The following is a 20,494-nucleotide window of genomic DNA, read 5'->3' as shown; positions in this document are numbered from 1 at the left end:
CTTGAACAGATCTTATGGTGAGTGATTAAGATATAAGGACTGATCTTTTCTTTCAGGGCTTAGGCCTGGGTTGGCCAGGGCTGCCTGGGCCGGCCTATTCTTTTTCTCATTTATTTCCTCTCTCTCTCTCTCTCTCTCTCTCTCTCTCTCTCTCTCTCTCTCTCTCTTTCTCTCTCTCTCTCTCTCTCTCTTTGATTCCTCATTGTATTATTAAATTCCCTATAAAACCCAGTTGACTTGGGTATATTCATAATTGGGAATAATTCCCTGGCAACCACCTTATATTTGATTTAAAACAAGACACTGTAGTGAAAACATTTTCTGCGGTCACAATTTACCAACCCACTCTTATATCTACTACAATTTATATCTTCCACTATTTTACTCACTACAGTTACAACCTCAACCATTTTAACTCTTACAGTTTATGGCATACACTCTTTTAAATGTTACAAACTATAGCCATGGGCTCTTCATCACAGCTTGGGGCAGATTTCTTAAAAGATTCTAAATTAGCTTGGGTAAACTTTTGGTGACATCTGATATTAAGGATCCCATTCTTTGGTGTTAACACTGGTACCTCTCTGAGTGGAAACATATGGGCTGGATTACTGTCTTTCTTTCTTTTTTTTAAAAGCCTTACCTTCCATCTTGGAATCAATACTGTGTATTAGCTCCAAGGCAGAAGAGTGGTAAGGGCTAGGCAATGGGGGTTAAGTGACTTGCCCAGGATCACACAGCTAAGAAGTGTCTGAGGCCAGATTTGAACCTAGGCCCTCCCATCTCTAGGCCTGGCTCTCAATCCACTGAACTACCCAGGTGCCCCTGGATTACTTTCTAAAGTGTCAGCTTCCTTTTCTAATTTGGTTGCCTTGGGTTCTTTATCTACATCTTTATCTTTATCTATATCTTTATCTACATTGTGCCTTAGCCAACTCTTCATATTGTGTTTCAACCCTGTTAAGCTTGTTCTCTAAATAATTAACTCTTGATTTAAGTTCGTTATTTTCTACTCTCTTCTTAATAATAGCTTTCTAATAGTTGAAGATCGATACCAGAGCCTTCAGCATCATAACCAGGCATAGCAAGACTAACATATCTGAGTGTTTATATGATATCAGTTCCAGGAACATAAGGGATAGAACAGGCATTAGAAAGCCATAGGATAACATTCCTTGAATATAAAGAGGAATGGTTGTTAAAAAGAAATTAGACAGAAAAGTCATCTCAAAAATAAAGAGCCACATTTCTTCCTATGGGGTTAACCTGCAAACCTCTGCAAATGTTATAGTTGGCTGACTGGTTGGCTTTTGTTATGAAATATTTCCACCTGCTGGAATCTGTGCTGGTACTGCAGGTAAAAAAAACCCAAAAAACTGGTCACTGAATCTGAGGCCTAAATTCTTTCACAATCAGGCTTAACTGTCTGAATGGGTGACAGTTGAAACCTTAAAACTAGATTTTTAGGTTCTTTAGTTCCTTTTTAACTGTAATAGAGGATCTAAAACTGTTGATACTTTTGGAAAATGTGTCCAAAAGTCCCTTGTATTTGTTGTTGTTTGTGAGGTAAAACCTAGCCAATTGGTTGTGAAGCTTTTACCTCAGGGCAGTGCACAATAATGAACTGGCTTTGGAGACTAACATTATATATTATATATATATGTGTATATATATATATATATTTAAAACTTTTATTAATATTATAGGAATTGTAAGAGGTATAAGGATATAAAAAGAAGGATTTTCTATCAGAGGATTTCTACCTAATAACACCCATCATCAGAAGCGTCCTCATTCTCCTAATGCCTCCCACAAAATAAGAAATAACTTCACAGAATTAGTGCTAAAAGCGGCAAAAATAGACAGGAGCTGGAGTGGTGGGGTGGTGGAGAAGTTGAACAGCCAGGGAGAACTAGGGAAAAAGGTCTCTGACCTCCCTGGCTTTAGTCCTACAGCTGTAGGCCCTGAGAGCAATACTGCAGCAAACAAAGAGGAATCAACACAGAAGACCCTGGGGCAGGACCAAAGGCCTGATCTTATTTGTTGAACTGAAGAGCTTTTCTTCGATGGGATACCACTGGAATTGGCAGGCCTTAGGAGTAGCTGTGCTGGTGACAGCCTCAGCTCCAAAGACCCCCACTCACCCACAGTTTGGGATTGAGTTTATGGGCACCAGGCCCTAAGGGCAGGACCTTCACCCTTGCTGCTGAGAAGGGAGGGACTCTAGGGGCCAGAGGAACTCAGACTAGGTACCTTTTATTTAGGTACCTAGGTATCATAGGCTGTGGCATCAGGAGATGAGGAATGAGCACATTCTGAGGAACTGGGGTCCCATTGGCTATGGTGATCTCTCCAGGAGAATGGAATCTCTGGTTGCTTTCATATGAGGAGGTGGGTGTTCCACATGCAACAAATGCAGTTATTATGGTCCAGGGCTCTAGCTGGAGCTTCTGAGGTTAATCACAGGTTTGGGCAGGGATCAGGAAAAAGCAAAATCAAAAACTCCTTAAACTAGGAAACAACTAAGTGGCCGGGTCCCAAACTTGGAGGTCCTGGGTTCAAATATGACCTCAGACATTACTTAGCTGTGTGATCCTGGTTAAGTCACTTAAACCCCATTGCCTAGTCCTTATTGCCCTTCTTACTTGGGACCAATACACAGTATTGATTCTAAGATGGAAGGTAAGTGTTAAAAAAAAATGCTGAAACTTGTGGTACCATTCACTAGTATCCTAGGAGTCCTGAGACTCCAGCATAGAGCTAAAAATTAAGTCCATTAGCCTGGCCTATTAGCCTGTTGGGCCTATTTCTCAAGGAGATCAGAGAAAAAGGAAAAGAAACCCATGTTCTAAGATATTTTATAGCAGTTATCTTTGTAGTGGCAATGAACTGGAAATTGAATAGCTAAATAAATTGTGGTATATGACTATGATCTATGACTACTGCAACATAAGAAGTGATGAGTAGACTAACTTTTTAAGAAACTTGAAAAGAACTACATGAGAAAGAAGTATACAGGGTGTGAGTAGAGTCAACAGAACATTATACAGAGCTACAAAATTAATACTGGAAGAATAAATTGTGAATGTCCCCCTCCAAAGAGTGCACTGAAAAGTGAAAACAAAAAAAAATTAATTTGTAGTAACCTATCAGTCTCCTGGATGATGCTTTTGTAATGCAGAGAGGATGTGAAAGGATTTATTAGATATGAAGAAAAATAAGCTAAACATATTAAGAGATTTATTTTTTAATTTATATACATTCTTCTTTTTCTTTGCATATAGAAATGCTTATTTGATTTTGTAAAATTTGGAATAAAAATAATTTTTTTAAATTTGATAAAATTAAAAAAACTAGCATTCATATAACTTTTTTAAGCTTTGTAAAGCTCTTTATAAACATTTCATTTGATCCATGGAATTTGGGAGTTAGAGGGGTTCTTGGTGGCTAATTCAATGCATGTATCAAAGAAATCCTCACTATAACATACCCAGCAAAGCTTCTGCTTGAAGACCTCCATCTCCTCTCATGACAACCCATCTAACTTTGAACACTTTCCAGTTTATCTATATTCTTACCGTGACTTTCAGTATTAAACACAATACTCCAGATATGAGGACTAAGGGTGAGGGAGAGTATAGTATTATCTCTTTGATTCCTAGAAGCTGTCTTTCATTAATGTTTTTAAAAAATATATTTTAATATTTATTATGTTACATATTACATATTTTTATATTAAAATACACAACTGACTTAATTTGATCTTGTTGTCTAGATTATTTTTAGAACTGCTGTTTATCCATGTCTCCTTCATCTTCTATTCTATTTGTGAAACTGGACTATTTGTACCAAAGTGCAAGATTTTACACTTAACTACTGAATTCCACTTTATTAGATTCACAGCCCAAAAACATACTTTGGGATTTGGACTTTGTCATTTAGTATTATTTATCCTTCCCAATTTTGTAATTTGCAAATCTGATATACGTGCCATCTATGCCTTTATTTAATTGATTAAAATATTAAACCAATGTCTAAGCAGAGATCCTTGGAATAGTCCGCTGAAGACTTCCTGACATGTGGACGTTGAACTTCTAATGTTTATCAGTATAGAGTGTCTGAAATTCTATTTGTACTGAATATTCTAGAAGAAAGCAAAGTCATTTAATGTGACTTTAACAGGACACAAAGTTTTAGAATCCATCTCTCCTTATGTAAAGAGTCAATGGGAAAAGAGAACTTTAATTACATGATCTTGAAAGTTAAAATACTTATCAAATTTGCATATAGAGGAGTACTTATTCTATAGTATGTTTACATATGGAAGCAATGTAGTATAATGGTATTAAGTTAATCTCAGAGTAAAAAAGATCTGGGTTCAAGTGTTGCCCCTCACATTCTAGTTTTGGGCCATTTCACCTTAGTGTTCCAGACAATTCGCTAATTCTCTAAGTTGCAGAACACTTACTAATTTGTATTAGTAAAAGTGGCTTCCTTAAATTTAGGAAATCACAGGTCTAGAATCTTTCCATCTCTTCCTAAAACAAATTCAGAATTCTGGTCGTGTAAAATTAATCCCAAATTTGTGGTAAGCTTCGAAATCACTTCTGACATGACAATAATTAGGTAAGGACTTTTTTTTTTTTAAACTCTTATCTTCTGTTTTAGAATCAACACCATGTATTGGTTCCAAGGCAGAAGAGCAGTATGAGCTAGGCAATGAGGGTTAAGTGACTTGCCCAGGTCACACAATTAAAAAGTGTCTGAGGCCAGAGTTGAACCCAGGACCTCCTGCTTGACTGTCAATCCACTGAGCCATCTAGCTGCCCCCTAAGTAAAAGGACTTGTAAATAAGATTTCATTATAAGCTGATGCTTTATTTAGCTATGAAAACCTTAGAATCTTTAAATTAAAAACTATTGACTTGGGGCACATAGGATTAGAGATGAAACACAACTATAGATAAGCTATTCCATATATTGAAGAAATCCTCATAGATTGCAGAATTTTTAGTGCTATTGTATATCTATTTTAAAACCACCTACTTCATAAATGAAATTCACAATAATTAGACATTACTATTATTGAAAATGTACTATGAGATCCTATTAACCTGAAGTTCTTAACCATTTGACATTAAAACCAGAAAGGAAAAAAAAGCAAAAATGAACCTATCTAGAATTGTTTTTCATTGAAGAGAAGGAACTAAATTATGATGCGGTCTGACCATGTCACTTCTCTTCTCAATAAACTCTTGTGATTCCCTATTGACTCAAGCATAAAATGTAAACTCTTTTGTTTGGCTCTCTACAACTTGGCCCCCATATACTTTTCTAGCCTTTTGATACATCACTTCATACAGACCAGTCAAAATGGCCTCACACATGACATACCATTTCCCCTATCTCTTCAATTGCACTGGATTAGTCCCTGTTCCTGGAATGTACTATCTCTTAGTATTTTGTTTTCCTCAAAATTCAACTGAAGTGTCATATTCAACATAATCTAATAATCCTAATTTCCCTCTGTTACTATTGCCCCTCTATACATTACCTTGTATTAATTTTGCATCTATGTATCTATGTATCTATGTATCTATGTATCTATGTATCTATCTATCTATCTATCTATCTATCTATCTATCTATCTAATCTTCTCCAGTAGAATGCAAGCTCCTTTAGGGCCGGGCCTGTTCTTTTTGTCTTTAAATCCTCAGTCCCTAGCATAGTGCTATGTAAAAGAAGATGTTTTATAGATGTTTATTGATCAAATGCCCCAAACTGATAAAATGTTCATTTAAAAAAACTATAATAATCTTATATCATAAATCAAACTGTTAGCAATAACATTTCAAATTTACCCCCCAAAATCATTGAAGAAGTTACTTTTTAAAAAGTACAGTGTACACTAACATGTGGAATCAAGAAAGCCGGAACTGCTGTGTGGAAAGGTCTGTGTGACCATAGTGGTGTTGACAGGTGGGTTAACAAGCTTCTTTTCTTCTTCCATTACTTCTTTTGCTGTGTCAGATGACTGTGATGTAGATGAACTACTAGAGCGTCCAAATCTTGAAAATAACATTCCTCCAAGCCCTTTCCCAATGCTAGCGGCGCCTGCATTTCACAAAAATAAGACAGTCATCCTGCATGCCAAATCATACCATATTAAAGAATTGAGAGCTCCACCCACCACTTACAGTCTGCTGGAAGACAACCTAGAATATTAGTCACTTTTTCTCCCAAAGTGGAAATAAACATTCAAAAATATAATTTTTACTTTGTTTTGAAAGATGAAAGGTTTAACATGCACTAAATCACTGGACTTATGATAAAAGGTTATAGGAATTGTTTTATTTAAGTATCCATTTACTAAATTATATTTGCAATTAGACTATTTCTCACAAAATATTTTATATGAAGCTATCTATGCTCATGTCTTATATGCATGTGTCATTAAAAATTTAGTATTAAGCAGTATGTATATGAGTCTGAATTTGTGATGTATATCAAGCCAATTTCTAATATCATCATATTAAAGCTTTATTTTTTTTTAAACCCTTACCTTCCGTCTTGGAGTCAATACTGTGTATTGGCTCCAAGGCAGAAGAGTGGTAAGCGCTAGGCAATGGGGGTCAAGTGACTTGCCCAGGGTCACACAGCTGGGAAGTGTCTGAGGCCAGATTTGAACCTAGGACCTCCAGTCTCTAGGCCTGGTTCTCAATCCACTGAGCTACCCAGCTGCCCCCTAAAGCTTTATTTCTATAAAAACAATGTGCTAAATGAATTTCATACCTACACATAATGGATTACATGAAAATCAGAGCTGTAAAACCATATCCTTTGTTAATTCTTTGAAGGAAAGATTAAAAAAAATCTAACTGGAATCTACTTAATATAAACTACTAACTCTGGCTGTAGAGACTCAAAATGGGATAGTATATTATTTCAGAAGTATTTAAAGAGAATACATTTGGTAGCATGTACCTTAAAACTTAACTACTACAAAAACGATACCTCTAATTAGGGAACAAGAATACTCATGAGAAATTACCTAATATGCTGGCTTTGCCTATGTTTGTTATAGATTCCCCATAATGTCGTCGAGACATGACTGGTGAAGTCAGTGGGCTTGATACTGCTGTCAAATTTTCACCCTCTGATGCTGAGGTAGGTTCTTTTGCAGGATTGAGAAAACTTGGCTTCATATGTTCATAAGGTAGAGGATTTGTAGTATTATACCAATGGATTTGGACAGGTGAAATGTTGCTATAGTGTTTCAAAATTAATGGTTCTAATCTATAAGCCTTGATAGAAAAAAAAAAGATTTTAGAAGATATAATAAGTTACCAATATGATTTAATTTTTGAATATAATTTGATTATTAAATATTATGCTAAAATAGACTTCTAAACTGAAAACTCATTTAATTCCCACCCCCCTAAATTTTGCATTGTTCATTTTTAAACATTACCTTATCTCTGAATATCTTTTTCCACACCTTTCCTCCCCAGTAAATCAACTGCTTCTGAGAGTCCCCTACTTCTTCAAAGAGGGAAGGGTAAAATACATTTTCTCATCTCTTCCAATTTGGAGACAAACCCCATTAAGTTCATTAAAATTTATGGAGCAGTAACACTGCTCTTTTCTCTTCAGGATGTATCTATACTTGTAGTATACTGCAGCTTGTTCACTGTATCCACAAGATGGCTAGCTATTACCATTATAATGAAACAACTTAAAGTACCATAGGTTACAAAAATTGGAAATTAATGAATTAAGTTTTCCTTTTGAAAATATTCCCTTTTCATTATTATTTTGATAGTCAAAAACCTTGTTATCAAATTAGGGTTAAACATAGAACCAATTTATAACAATAAATCTCCAGCTTTCCTTTAAGGCTAACATGTGACAGAAGCTGATATTTGTCACAGAGGGAAACAACAAAATTAGTTAGCCATAAACTTACAAAATGAACTAATTAAGTGTCTTATTTTTAAACAGTTTTCATTTTATTGTATTTAACTGCTTTATCTGTATCACCATAGTTTTTTCATGTTTTTATTTCCTGGAACATGAATAAACATATTTATTTGTGAACAACTGGAATTGGAGAAAAAAGGATGCAGGGCGTGATTATTAATGACATTTCATAAGCACAACTGTATCAGTTTTCTAAATTCCAAATGTCTTACTGTTATTCCATTACTTCAAAGATCCATGATTTCACTAGTGTGGCTTTATTTGTTAGATAATTTAATGAATAGCTATGGTCAAAACAACCTTATGATTTGATAGCTAATTTCTTTAATGATGGATTCACCAATCAGCTGCATTGGGTCCCTTTGATGACAACATACTAGTCCATTTATATGTCTATACTTGAAGGGCTTCCAGATTTATATGACTTGCTAGAAATAGTACTAAAGTGAATGCCTTGATGCTAGAACTACAGGAGACTATAATAATTTCAGAGAACATCCATTCCAACCAGTACCCAAACAAAACTTCTCTAAAATACACTTGAGAGGTGGTCATTCAGTTTTTGCATAATACTTCCAGTAAAGAAGAACCCATAATGTCCCTGAGCTAGTCTAGACCATTCTTGGGGGGGGGGGTTCCTGTATGTCAGTTCTTCCTTATAGCAATCTTTAATTTGCTTCTATACAATTTTTGTTGAAGGCTCTTACTTCTGTTCTTTGGATCCAAGCATAGCAAGCTAATCTAAACCTTCTTCCATGAAATAGTTTTCCTATGATAGTATGACAACAGCTTTCATGTCTTCTCTGTCTTCCCTTTTCTGTGCTGAATACTGCTAGTTCTTTCAAAGTATCTTTATATGGAATGATCTTTAGGCCTGTTACTATCTTGGTTGCCATTTAGTTTGCCAAAGTTATTTCTAAAATGTGTTAACTAGAGCTACACAGTTTATTTCACAAAATGTTATCTATCTCTTTCCCTAGCTTTCGGTTACCCCAAAATTTGATAATGACTTTATATGACTCACTGGCAAAAATGTCATACTATCATAGGTCCACGCACAGATCCCTGGGGTCACTTTAGACTTTCATCCAAGTTAATATCAAACTATTGACTACTCTTTGAATATACTATTAAGAAATTTCTGAATTAATCTACTTTTTAAGTCCAGATATCTAATTCAAATTCTTGCATCATAGATTGAAAGAAAAGCAAATACTATGCAAAAATGTAGGAAAACTAAGACACATTTTCAGTATTCCCCTGACTAACCATTGTAACATATTAAAAAAAAAAGGGAAATAATATTAGTCTGGTATGTCCTGTTCTTGAGGAAGTCATCCTACTCTTTTATAATCACTGCTTCCTTTTCATGAAGCATCCTTTTAATGAATACTAGAATTTTGTCGAAGAATTCAAGTCAAGTTCAACCATCCTAGTTTATAGATCCTACGTTCTTTTCCATTATGAAATATGCTAATCTAGACTTGCAGTTTGTATCTTGCACTCCTTGATCATTCAAAGATCACCACCAGTAATTCCATCTTCCAATGGGTTGTAGTTCAACAGAGATTGGTGACATGAACTCATTAAAGGAGCATTTATATTCTTATTTGAGTATGAATTTAAAAAGCATAATTTCTCTCTTCTCAATTTTTATCCTGTCCAACCCAAGAAAGTTTATTCCTTTTTTAATTCTCACCAAAAAGGCAACTTCTTTCAAACCCAACCTTTTGGTTTTCCTCAATCTCAGCTAATTCTCAACTTTCTAATTCCTGACACTATTCTTTTTTCCTTTTTTAAAAAATAAATCCTTATCTTAGAATTGATGATAAGAATCGATTCCAAGGCAGAAGAACAGTAAGGGCTAGTTAATGGGGTCAAGTGACTTCTCTAGGATCACACAATTAGGAAATAACTGAATCCAGAATCTCTGACATTCTTAAACAAAATCTATTTTCTTTGTATCTAGACATTATTCAGATAGTCTCTAAGACAACTTTTGTCTTTTTCTTCTTATCCTAACTGCTTCTCTTTCAGTTGTCAGAATTTTAATCTTGAAAGATTCCTTATCCTTCATTGGTTGACTTTCTCTTTTAGGTTATTGGAAAACTAATTCCTTTCCCTGAACACTGAAATCTTCCTTTCTAAGATAACAGGTAAATGCCAGACTATACTATTTTCTCCAGCTTTTCTATGACAGATTCCAAGATGGGGTAATCCTTTGCTCCAAGACTTCCTACAATTTATATTCCTTGTTGGCTGCTTCAGCTTTGGAAGGATGAAATTATTAACACAAATGAAAAAGTAGCTGCTCTACTTGGGCAGAGAACTATAGATAATAACTGAGGTCTTTCAATACTGATTCTATTTCTGCTTTAGTGATCTTCATTTAAATGCTCTCCCTATCATGATTATTCTTTCTTTTCTGGTTTTGGATTTCCTTATACAAGTGTACCTTTTAATATGTAATGTTACCCTGTCCCCACCTTCTTGCCCATCTTGAACTTGTTGAATAAGGTATATTTCTTCCATAATCATGTTCTACAATAGTGTATGAATTAAACTAGGGCAAAAGAAAAGAATATTTATTGACAATCAATTAACCCTACAACTTTTCACATCTTTAAGATACTTTTACCATGTCATATATGTCTTTCTTTGGCTTTGGAATTAATTTCACAAGATTTTGTTATACATTCTTTAATTCTTCATCATTTTAAAACCATATATTTATTACATGGAATATTAAGAATATTTTGATAAACAGTTCCTAGACTTGATTACATAACTTAGATATTTAATGGGATTCAAATCAAAGGAGTTCCTAACATTATTGCAGTATGTTTCTCTTCAATTTTTGGAACTTTTAAACTTTTATGATATATGTCATAGATCAAGGTATTTTATTATTCCATCTTCATTTCTGTACTAGAACAATTTTGCTTCTCAGTATATCAATATATTTATGAGCATTCATCATTCTCTCAATAGGGCCAAGAATGCCAGGACTACTGTAAAATAAAATCCCACTTTTTTGGTAGAGAGTAGTTAGGACAGAAGGTGTCTCCCAGCCATCTGGAATGATGATGATGATGATGATGATGATATTCCAGATTTCAAAGAATCATCTAGATTTCTTCTGATACTAGTTTTGATTTAATATTAAATGAAAAATGAATTTCAACTTTTCAAAATTTACCTTTTTCTAATCTATTACTCTAATCTTTGTATTATCTTGCCAATGACAAGTATTTTTTTTATCTACAACAATGTTTAGTAGCTATTTTAAAAATGGTCTCACCAGTCTTCCAGTTTCAATAAGTCTTTGTCACACTGTGGAGGAATCGTAACAACTCTTCTAGCTGCCTTCTCTTTTTGAAGGCTTCTGCTGGTTTTCCCAAGAATCTATTTTGCAGTAATGGTTTATCAGTTCTTGGCATTGTTTTTTCATTTTCAACTACATTTTCCTTTGCGCTTAGGTCCTGTTTCATTGTGGATTTGAATGATCCTTAAAGTCACAAGGCTTTCCCTATCTAGAGCTGTTATGATACACACACACACACACACACACACACACACACACATGTGTGTGTGTGTATATATATATATAGTTATAGTTATATGAATACCTATTAGATAAAACTTGTCTTCTTGATTTACCAGCCTATAAATTCACTTTGTTACTTCTACTTTGTGTATTTGTGAATAGACTTATGAGGCCATGGATTTTTATGGCTAGATCTTTTATTGGACTTTATCCATTATGAATTTCTGGCTATCTCCACTGCTATTCTTACATTTCAAAGAAGATGAGGCATATATTTCTTTGGGATCAATCAGTGATAAGAAAAATCCCACAAACTATTAAAAATTGGGCTCAATAATGCACAATTGTTGGGTTACAACTCTTAAGACCAAACCTCAATTCTGATTTATCCTTACATTTATCCTTACAAATATCCTTACATCTAAAAAAAACCACACACATTCTTCGGAAAATCATTTTTCTGCAAAACTGGTACAAATAGGGGGCAGCTGGGTGGCTCAGTGGATTGAGAGTCAGGCCTAGGGACAGGAGATCCTAGTTTCAAATCTGGCCTCAGACACTTCCTAGTTGTGTGACCCTGGGCAAGTCACTTAACTCTTACCACTTTTCTTTGCCACTCTTCTGCCTTAGAACCAATACACAGTATATAATCTGAGAGATAAAATAATTTTAGGTAAAGTTATGGTGTCTTTCAAAGTGTCAGTGTTTCAAAAATAGTTTAACATTGAGAGAAAAAGTTTATAACTTCAACTCACAACTGGATCTGTGGGATGAAAAATATTTAGCAACCGGTTACATATGATTCTAGGCAAAATGTGGTCTTGACTTCCACTGTTTCCTGGACGAATGCCACGCAATGCCAAAAAAACTGCTAGTGGGGATCCCATGCAGAAAAAATTCTCAACCTAAAAGAAAAAATAATTAATCCAAAATAAATTATATTTGAAGGAGATTTAAAAATAATTTAACTTATCCTCTTTATTTAAAGATAAAGAAATGGAGACCAAGAGAACAAAAATAACTTGGTCATTTAAAGAGTTGGTGAGACAACTGGCACTAGAACCAGGACCCTTGACTTCACTACAATACTGTCTTAAAAAGTGAAGATTTTAGGTAAGAAATTTATTGTGCACAGAATTTTTCAAAGGAATGATATATACTGTTAGGATGTTACCTTTCAACTCCAGATACTGCTATCTTTGAAAAATAAATTCAGCTTAAAAATAGAAACTAAGCATGAATTTGATACTCAAAAGAATCTTCAAAACAAATTGAGTTCTTGACCCTATTTACAGAATCAAAGAATATTAAAGCTGGAATAAACTTCATCTATTCAGTTCAGAATGTATACACAAAAAGCCTATTTATGTGCTAGGTACAAGGGACACAGAGAAAAATAAGAGCCTGGTTTTCTGCAGGAAATTTACAAGCACTACAGTGGAAACAATATATGCATAAGACAAATGAAAAATATAACAAAAATAATTGGGGGGGGTCTACAAAAGGTCTCTTGCAGGAATTCACACTTAAGCTGAACCTTTAATACATACACAGTGAACCTTTAATATAGATATAGACTAATTCTAAAAGGTAGAAATGGGAAGGAAGTGCAAAAGTATAGAAAAAGAAGATGGAATGTCATAAAGGAGGAAAGAGGAATGAGAGAGAAAATAAAAAGTAATCAGTCAAGAGAGTGGAGACAGTGAAGAACTTTATTAAGAAACATAATTCAAAAATACTTTATTTTCCCAATTACCTATTATAACAATCTTCAACTTCTTTTCTGAAATTATAAGATCAAATTATCTCCTTCACTCTCTTCCCTCCTATCTCAGGGATGTTAAGTTATTTAATACAGATTATACATGTATCATTGTGTAAAACATACTTCCTTATTGGTCATTGTTATAAGAGAATGCTCATAAAATCAAAACCCCAAGTACACTAATATGAAAAATAGTATGCTTTCATTTGAATTTCAACTCCAAGAGTTCTTTCTCTGGAGATGGATATCTCTCTTATCCCAAGTCCTTCAGAATTGTCCTTGATCACTGTATTGCTGAGACTAGCTAAGTCACAATTGATCCTCGTTCCGCTTACTTTCACTCTTTATCAATTTGTATAGCTCTTTCCAGATTTTAAAATTATTCCGCTTATTGTTTTTTTTTTAATTTTATTTGGTCAATTTCAATCATTATTCCTTGGTTACAAAAATTATATTCTATTCCTCCCTCCCCTCACCCCACTACTCCCATAGCTGACATGCAATTCCACTAGGTATGACATGTGTCCTTGATCAGAACTTATATCCATGTTGTTGGTGTTTGCGTTAGGATGTTCATTTAAGAGTCTACATCCCCAACCATATCCCCTTGATCCATGTATGTATTCAAGCAGTTGTTTTTCTTCTGTGTTTCTACTCCCACAGTTTTTCCTCTGAATGTGGATAGTGTTCTTTCTCATAGATGCCTCTGGGTTGTTCAGGAACATTGCATTGACACTAATGGAGAAGTCCATTACATTCTATTGTACCACAGTGTCTCAGTCTCTGTGTACAATGTTCTGGTTCTGCTCCTTTTGTTCTGCATCAATTCCTGGAGGTCATTCTAGTTCCCATGGAATTCCTACAGTTCATCATTCCTTTGAGGACAACAGTATTCCATCACCAACATATACCACAATTTGTTCAGACATTCCCCAATTGAAGAGCATCCCCTCATTTTCCAATTTTTTGCCACCACAAAGAGAACAGCTATGAATATTCTTGTACAAGTCTTTTTCCTTATTATCTCTTTGGGGTACAAATCCAAAAGTGCTATGGCTGGATCAAAGGGCAGTCTTTTAGTGCCCTTTGGACATAGTTCCAAATTGCCCTCCAGAATGGTTGGATCAATTCATAACTCCACCAGCAATGAATTAATGTCCTGACTTTGCCACATCCCCTCCAGCATTCATTACTTTCCTTTGCTGTCATGTTAGCCAATCTGCTAGGTGTGAGGTGATACCTCAGATGTTTTGATTTGCATCTCTCTGATTATAAGAGATTTAGGCCACTTTTTCATGTGCTTATTAATACTTTGGATTTCTTGAACAGAAAATTGCATATTTATGTCCCTTGCCCATTTATCAATTGGAGAATGGCTTGATTTTTTGTACAATTGATTGAACATTTTATAAATTTGAGTAATTAGACCTTTGTCAGAAGTTTATGTTTAAAAGATTTTTCCCCCAATTTGTTGCTTCCCTTCTAATTTTGGTTACATTGGTTTTGTATGTACAAAACTTTTTAATTTCATGTAATCAAAATTACTGATTTTACATTTTGTGACTCTTTCTAAGTCTTGCTTGGTTTTAAAATCTTTCCTATTCCAAAGGTTTGACAGGTATACTATTCTGTGTTCACCTAATTTACTTATAGTTTCCTTCTTATATGTTCAAGTCATTCACCCATTCTGAGTTTATCTTGGTGTAGGGTGTGAGATATTGATTCAAACCTAATCTCTCCCATACTGTCTTCCAATTTTCCTAGCAGTTTTTATCAAATACTGGATTTTTGTCCCAAAAGCTAGGCTCTTTGGGTTTCTCATAAAACTGTCTTGCTGAGGTCACTTACCCCAAGTCTATTCCACTGATCCTCCTTTCTGTCTCTTAGCCATTACCAAATTGTTTTGATGACCACTGCTTTATAGTATAGTTTGAGATCTGGTACTGCAAGGCCACCTTCCTGTGCATTTTTTTTCATTATTTCCTTGCATAGCCTTGATCTTTTGTTCTTCCATATGAACTTTGTTATATTTTTTTCTAATTCAGTAAAAAAATTTTTTGGTAGTTCGATGTGTATGGCACTAAATAAGTAAATAAGTTTGGGTAGGATGGCCGCACTTATTGTTTTTTAAAGTATTCCATCAACAACATATACCACAATTTATTCAGCCATTCCCCAGTGAAGAGCTTTAAATGTCAAACAGTTGTTAATATTTTATACTACAGTCAACAAGAAACCATCGAAGCTTTTTGAGGATCAAAATAACATGGTCAAAACAATAAATATAAATTTGCCAACTTTGTAGAATAATGAATAAAGAGCCCTAAACTCTGGAAGCAGTGTGATCAATATTAAGAGGCTACTTTAATAATAAGTCAATAACATTTACTAAGCACCTACTGGATATCAGGTACTGTCCTAAGCTTTGGGGGTACAAAGAAAGATAAGAGTTTCTATTTCAAGGAGCTCACATAATCTAGTTGAGACAATTTATAAACAATAAACAATAAATGGGCAACTATATGAACCAGGAAGGCAATTAAATGAAGAATTAGGAAAGGCTTCTCTGTAGAAAGTGATTTTAGTTGTAAACTGAAGCAAGACAAAGAATAGAAATGAAAAGGGAGAGAATTCTAGGTATGAAGGCTAGCCAATGAAAATGCATGAAGTATATTGTTTGAGGAACAGCAAGGATGTGAGAACTGTATACATGAAGGTAAAGAAAATGTACAGAAAGATGGGGAGGGAGGGAAAAGGAAGGGAAGGAAAGAGGGAGAGAGAGAGTGAGTGAAGAGAGAGAGATGGTCAGGTCTGTTATTTAGAAATATTCTGACAGTTGATTGGAGGAGTAGAGAAGCAGCTACTAGCAAGAAGAGACAAAAGATAATTAAAAGAAATTTATAAAAGCCATACCTTAATTGATTAGAGCTCAAAAGGATATGAATAGGCAGTTTTCAGAGGAAAAAATGTAAGCAATCAGGTCACTGCTGAAAAATTTTCCAAATTATGAATTAGAGAAATGCAAATTAAATTTTAAGTACTACTTCATATCCATATCTTAAGTTGACAAAGAAGGAAACTGATGAATACTGGGGGACTCTTCGGAAAAGATGCATATTAATGTACTGTTAGGGAAACTAAGAACTGCTCCAGACATTCTGGAAAGCAATTTGGATGTTCTCAATTTCTTCAATAAAATGTGAGGCAAGATGTTTAGTTGAGATGGTGGGGGATGGACAGTCACAGGAAATTTGAGGAGTTATGAAAATGTTTGGAAAAGCTATGGTGAGGGGAAACATAAATGTGCAGTCTATAAAATCTGATCCAATTAACACAATTTCATGATTTTTTTAAGCTCTGTTTAGCACTATATGTGAAGCAATGAAAACAGATAATGGTGGGAGTGATCTAAGGTGGAGGTTTGGCACAACAGGATGAGCAATATGTTGCTCAAAAAAGAGGTCTCAAGATAACAGGAGAATGTAGAGTTGGATTAGTTCCCCAAAGTGTCAGGATGGGGAAAGGAGAAGAATGGAGCTAGCTTGTGTAGAAATAATGGTCTGAGAAAGAAGTGGAGGTGTCAAGAGACAGGAAGTCATGATATGGATGAAGAACAGAGTTAGGGTAGGAAAGGAGAGGAAGGGATAGAATGACAACAGCTTGTGAATGAATAAGGGAATTTCAGAATTTATGAACACAGAAGTGGAACATTTATATATGGTGGGAATATCTGCAGATAACACAAAACAACTGGAATTTAATGAGTTAAAAGGTTACATGGTCAAGCATGCTCTTTTAAAGATCACATTGATACGAGGGACTTCCGGTTAAGATGGCGGCTTAGAGAAAGCTAAAGTTCAGATCTCCGGAAAACCCTTCCCGACCGATCTCAAACTATAAGCTCCTAAGGCGCCGAAATTCAAAACGATCAACAGCACAGACCCTGGGAACCCTCCTCCTGGACCTGGACCCGGTTCAAAAGGTACGGCTCCCCTCAAAAGCCAGAACCTGAGATCACTCGGACCTCAGGGGTAGGAGCGCAGAGTCCAAGGCTCCTGGAAGCCGCCAGGCTCAGAGAGCAGGGTCCTCGGAACAACAACCCTCAGGGCCTTCTACCCGAGTCCCAGTGAAAGTTACTGCCTGGGGCTCCCGCTGCAGAGAGCTGGTCAAAGCAACAGCAACCCTCAGGGCGGGCAAGACAGCCTCACAGGCTGGATCCTGCTATCCAAGTCTCAGTGAAAGTCCTTGCCCTCGGAGCTTGGGGAAGCTGCAGCCCATCCCCCCGCAGGCCGACAAAACAGCCTCACGGCCAGCGATTCTGAAGGCAACTTCAGGAAAGCGAGCCGGGGGGAGAGTGTGGCCTTGTGGTCCGACCCTTCCATTCCAGTTCCAGTGAGGCATATTCAGTTTAACCCAGGGAAAGCTCATAGAACCAACATCTGCCCAGGACTAAAGCCTCTGAACACCAGACAGAGATAAGAAAAGCTAATCCTCCACATTCAGAGATGGCAAACTCCACAGAAGCACAGAAGCCCCAAAATACCAAGAAAAATAAGAAGAAAGGGGCGACTTTGGATACATTCTATGGAGCCAAAATACAAAATACAGAGCAGATAGAAGAAGATATGCAAGAAAATTCTCCAAAATCTTCCAAAGGAAATAGAAACTCTCCACAAACCCATGAAGAATTTGAATCAGAAATGACCAAAAAGATGGAAGCCCTCTGGGAGGAAAAGTGGGAAATAATGCAAAAGAAATTCACGCATCTACAAAACCAGTTTGACCAAACTGTAAAAGAAAACCAGGCTTTAAAGCAAGAACTAATAAAGCAAAGCCAAAACACCAAGAAATTAGAAGAGAACATAAAATATCTCACCGACAAGGTGATAGATCTGGAAAATAGAGGGAGAAGAGAAAATTTAAGAATAATTGGACTCCCAGAAAAGCCAGAAATAAACACCAAACTGGACATGGTGATACAAGATATAATCAAAGAAAACTGCCCAGAGATTCTAGAACAAGGGGGCAATACAGCCACTGACAGAGCTCACAGAACACCTTCTACACTAAACCCCCAAAAGACAACTCCCAGGAATGTAATTGCCAAATTCCAAAGGTATCAAACAAAAGAAAAAATCCTACAGGAAGCCAGAAAAAGACAATTTAGATATAAAGGAATGCCAATCAGGGTCACACAAGACCTTGCAAGTTCTACTCTGAATGATCGTAAGGCATGGAACATGATCTTCAGAAAGGCAAGAGAGCTGGGTCTCCAACCAAGAATCAGCTACCCAGCAAAACTGACTATATACTTCCAAGGGAAAGTATGGGCATTCAACAAAACAGAAGACTTCCAACTTTTTGCAAAGAAAAGACCAGAGCTCTGTGGAAAGTTTAATACCGAAAATCAAAGAGCAAGGAATACCTGAAAAGGTAAATATTAAGGAAAGGGGAAAAATGTTATCTTCTTCTTTTACTCAAACTCTCTTCTATAAGGACTACATTTATATCAATCTATGTATACTAACATGTGGGGAAAATGTAATGTATAAATAGGGGGTAAAGAAAGACCAAATAGAATAATGGTTCTCACACAAAGATTCACATGGGAAGGGGAGGGGAAGAAAACTCCTATAAGAAGGAGAGGAAGGGGGGGGGGTTTACTTAAACCTCAACCTCAGGGAAATCAACTCTGAGAGGGAAAAACATCCAGATCCATTGGGATCTTGAATTCTATCTTACCCAACAAGGGTAAGGAGAAGGGAAAACCAAGGGGGGGAGGGGAAGAGGGAGAACAAAAAGGGAGGGAAAGAGAGGGGGGAGGGAGAGGGAAGAAAAAGGGAGGGACTAAAAAGGGAAACATCAAAGGAGGGGACAAGGGGGACTGATTCAAAGTAAATCACTGGACTAAAAGGTAGAGCCGAAGAAGAAAAGGTTAGAATTAGGGAAGGCAATCAAAATGCCAGGGAGTCCACAAATGACAATCATAACTTTGAAAGTGAATGGGATGAACTCACCCATAAAACGTAGACGAATAGCAGAATGGATTAGAATCCAAAACCCTACCATATGTTGTCTTCAAGAAACACACATGAGGCGGGTTGACACCCACAAGGTCAGAATTAAAGGATGGAGTAAGACCTTCTGGGCCTCAACTGATAGAAAGAAGGCAGGAGTGGTAATCATGATATCTGATAAAGCCAATGCAAAAATAGACCTGATCAAAAGGGATAGTGAAGGTAATTATATTTTGTTAAAAGGGACTCTAGACAACGAGGAAATATCATTAATCAACATGTATGCACCAAATAATATAGCACCCAAATTTCTAATGGAGAAACTAGGAGAATTGAAGGAAGAAATAGACAATAAAACCATACTAGTGGGAGACTTAAACCAACCATTATCAAATTTAGATAAATCAAATCAAAAAATAAATAAGAAAGAGGTAAAAGAAGTGAATGAAATCTTAGAAAAATTAGAATTAATAGACATATGGAGAAAAATAAATAGGGATAAAAAGGAATACACCTTCTTCTCAGCACCACATGGCACATTCACAAAAATTGACCATACATTAGGTCACAGAAACATAGCACATAAATGCAAAAAAGCAGAAATAATGAATGCAGCCTTCTCAGATCACAAGGCAATAAAAATAATGATTAGTAATGGTACATGGAAAACCAAATCTAAAACCAATTGGAAATTAAACTATATGATACTCCAAAACCGTTTAGTTAAAGAAGAAATCATAGAAACAATTAACAATTTCATCAAGGAAAATGACAATGGCGAAACATCCTTTCAAACCTTTTGGGATGCAGCCAAAGCGGTAATCAGAGGCAAATTCATATCCCTGAAAGCTTATATTAACAAACAAGGGAGAGCAGAGATCAATCAATTGGAAATGCAATTGAAAAAACTCGAAAGCGATCAAATTAAAAACCCCCAGCAGAAAACCAAATTAGAAATCCTAAAAATTAAGGGAGAAATTAATAAAATCGAAAGTGATAGAACTATTGATTTAATAAATAAGACAAGAAGCTGGTACTTTGAAAAAACAAACAAAATAGACAAAGTACTGGTCAATCTAATTAAAAAAAGGAAGGAAGAAAAGCAAATTCACAGCATTAAAGATGAAAAGGGGGACAGCACCTCCAATGAGGAGGAAATTAAGGCAATCATTAGAAATTACTTTGC

General features: G+C 35.7%; 1 protein-coding gene across 4 annotated transcripts in view; it reads right to left on the bottom strand.

Moving 5' to 3' along the window:
- The window catches only part of DDHD1 (DDHD domain containing 1), a 184,916-nt gene that overhangs the window by 10,289 nt on the left and 154,133 nt on the right, over positions 1–20,494 (bottom strand). For 3 of the 4 annotated variants that reach the window (XM_003339498.4, XM_007473239.3, XM_003339497.4), the window contains 3 exons: positions 12,282–12,431; positions 7,051–7,303; positions 5,913–6,113 (listed from right to left, as the gene is read on the bottom strand). In XM_003339498.4, coding sequence (XP_003339546.1) covers positions 5,913–6,113; positions 7,051–7,303; positions 12,282–12,431 — 604 coding nt within the window. The remainder of the gene's footprint in view (positions 1–5,912; positions 6,114–7,050; positions 7,304–12,281; positions 12,432–20,494) is intronic. The other variant, XM_007473240.3, reaches the window with a different exon arrangement.

Source organism: Monodelphis domestica, chromosome 1 (genome assembly GCF_027887165.1).
Source record: "Monodelphis domestica isolate mMonDom1 chromosome 1, mMonDom1.pri, whole genome shotgun sequence".
NCBI classification, from domain to species: domain Eukaryota; kingdom Metazoa; phylum Chordata; class Mammalia; order Didelphimorphia; family Didelphidae; genus Monodelphis; species Monodelphis domestica.
This window is presented reverse-complemented; position numbering and strand designations above follow the sequence as displayed.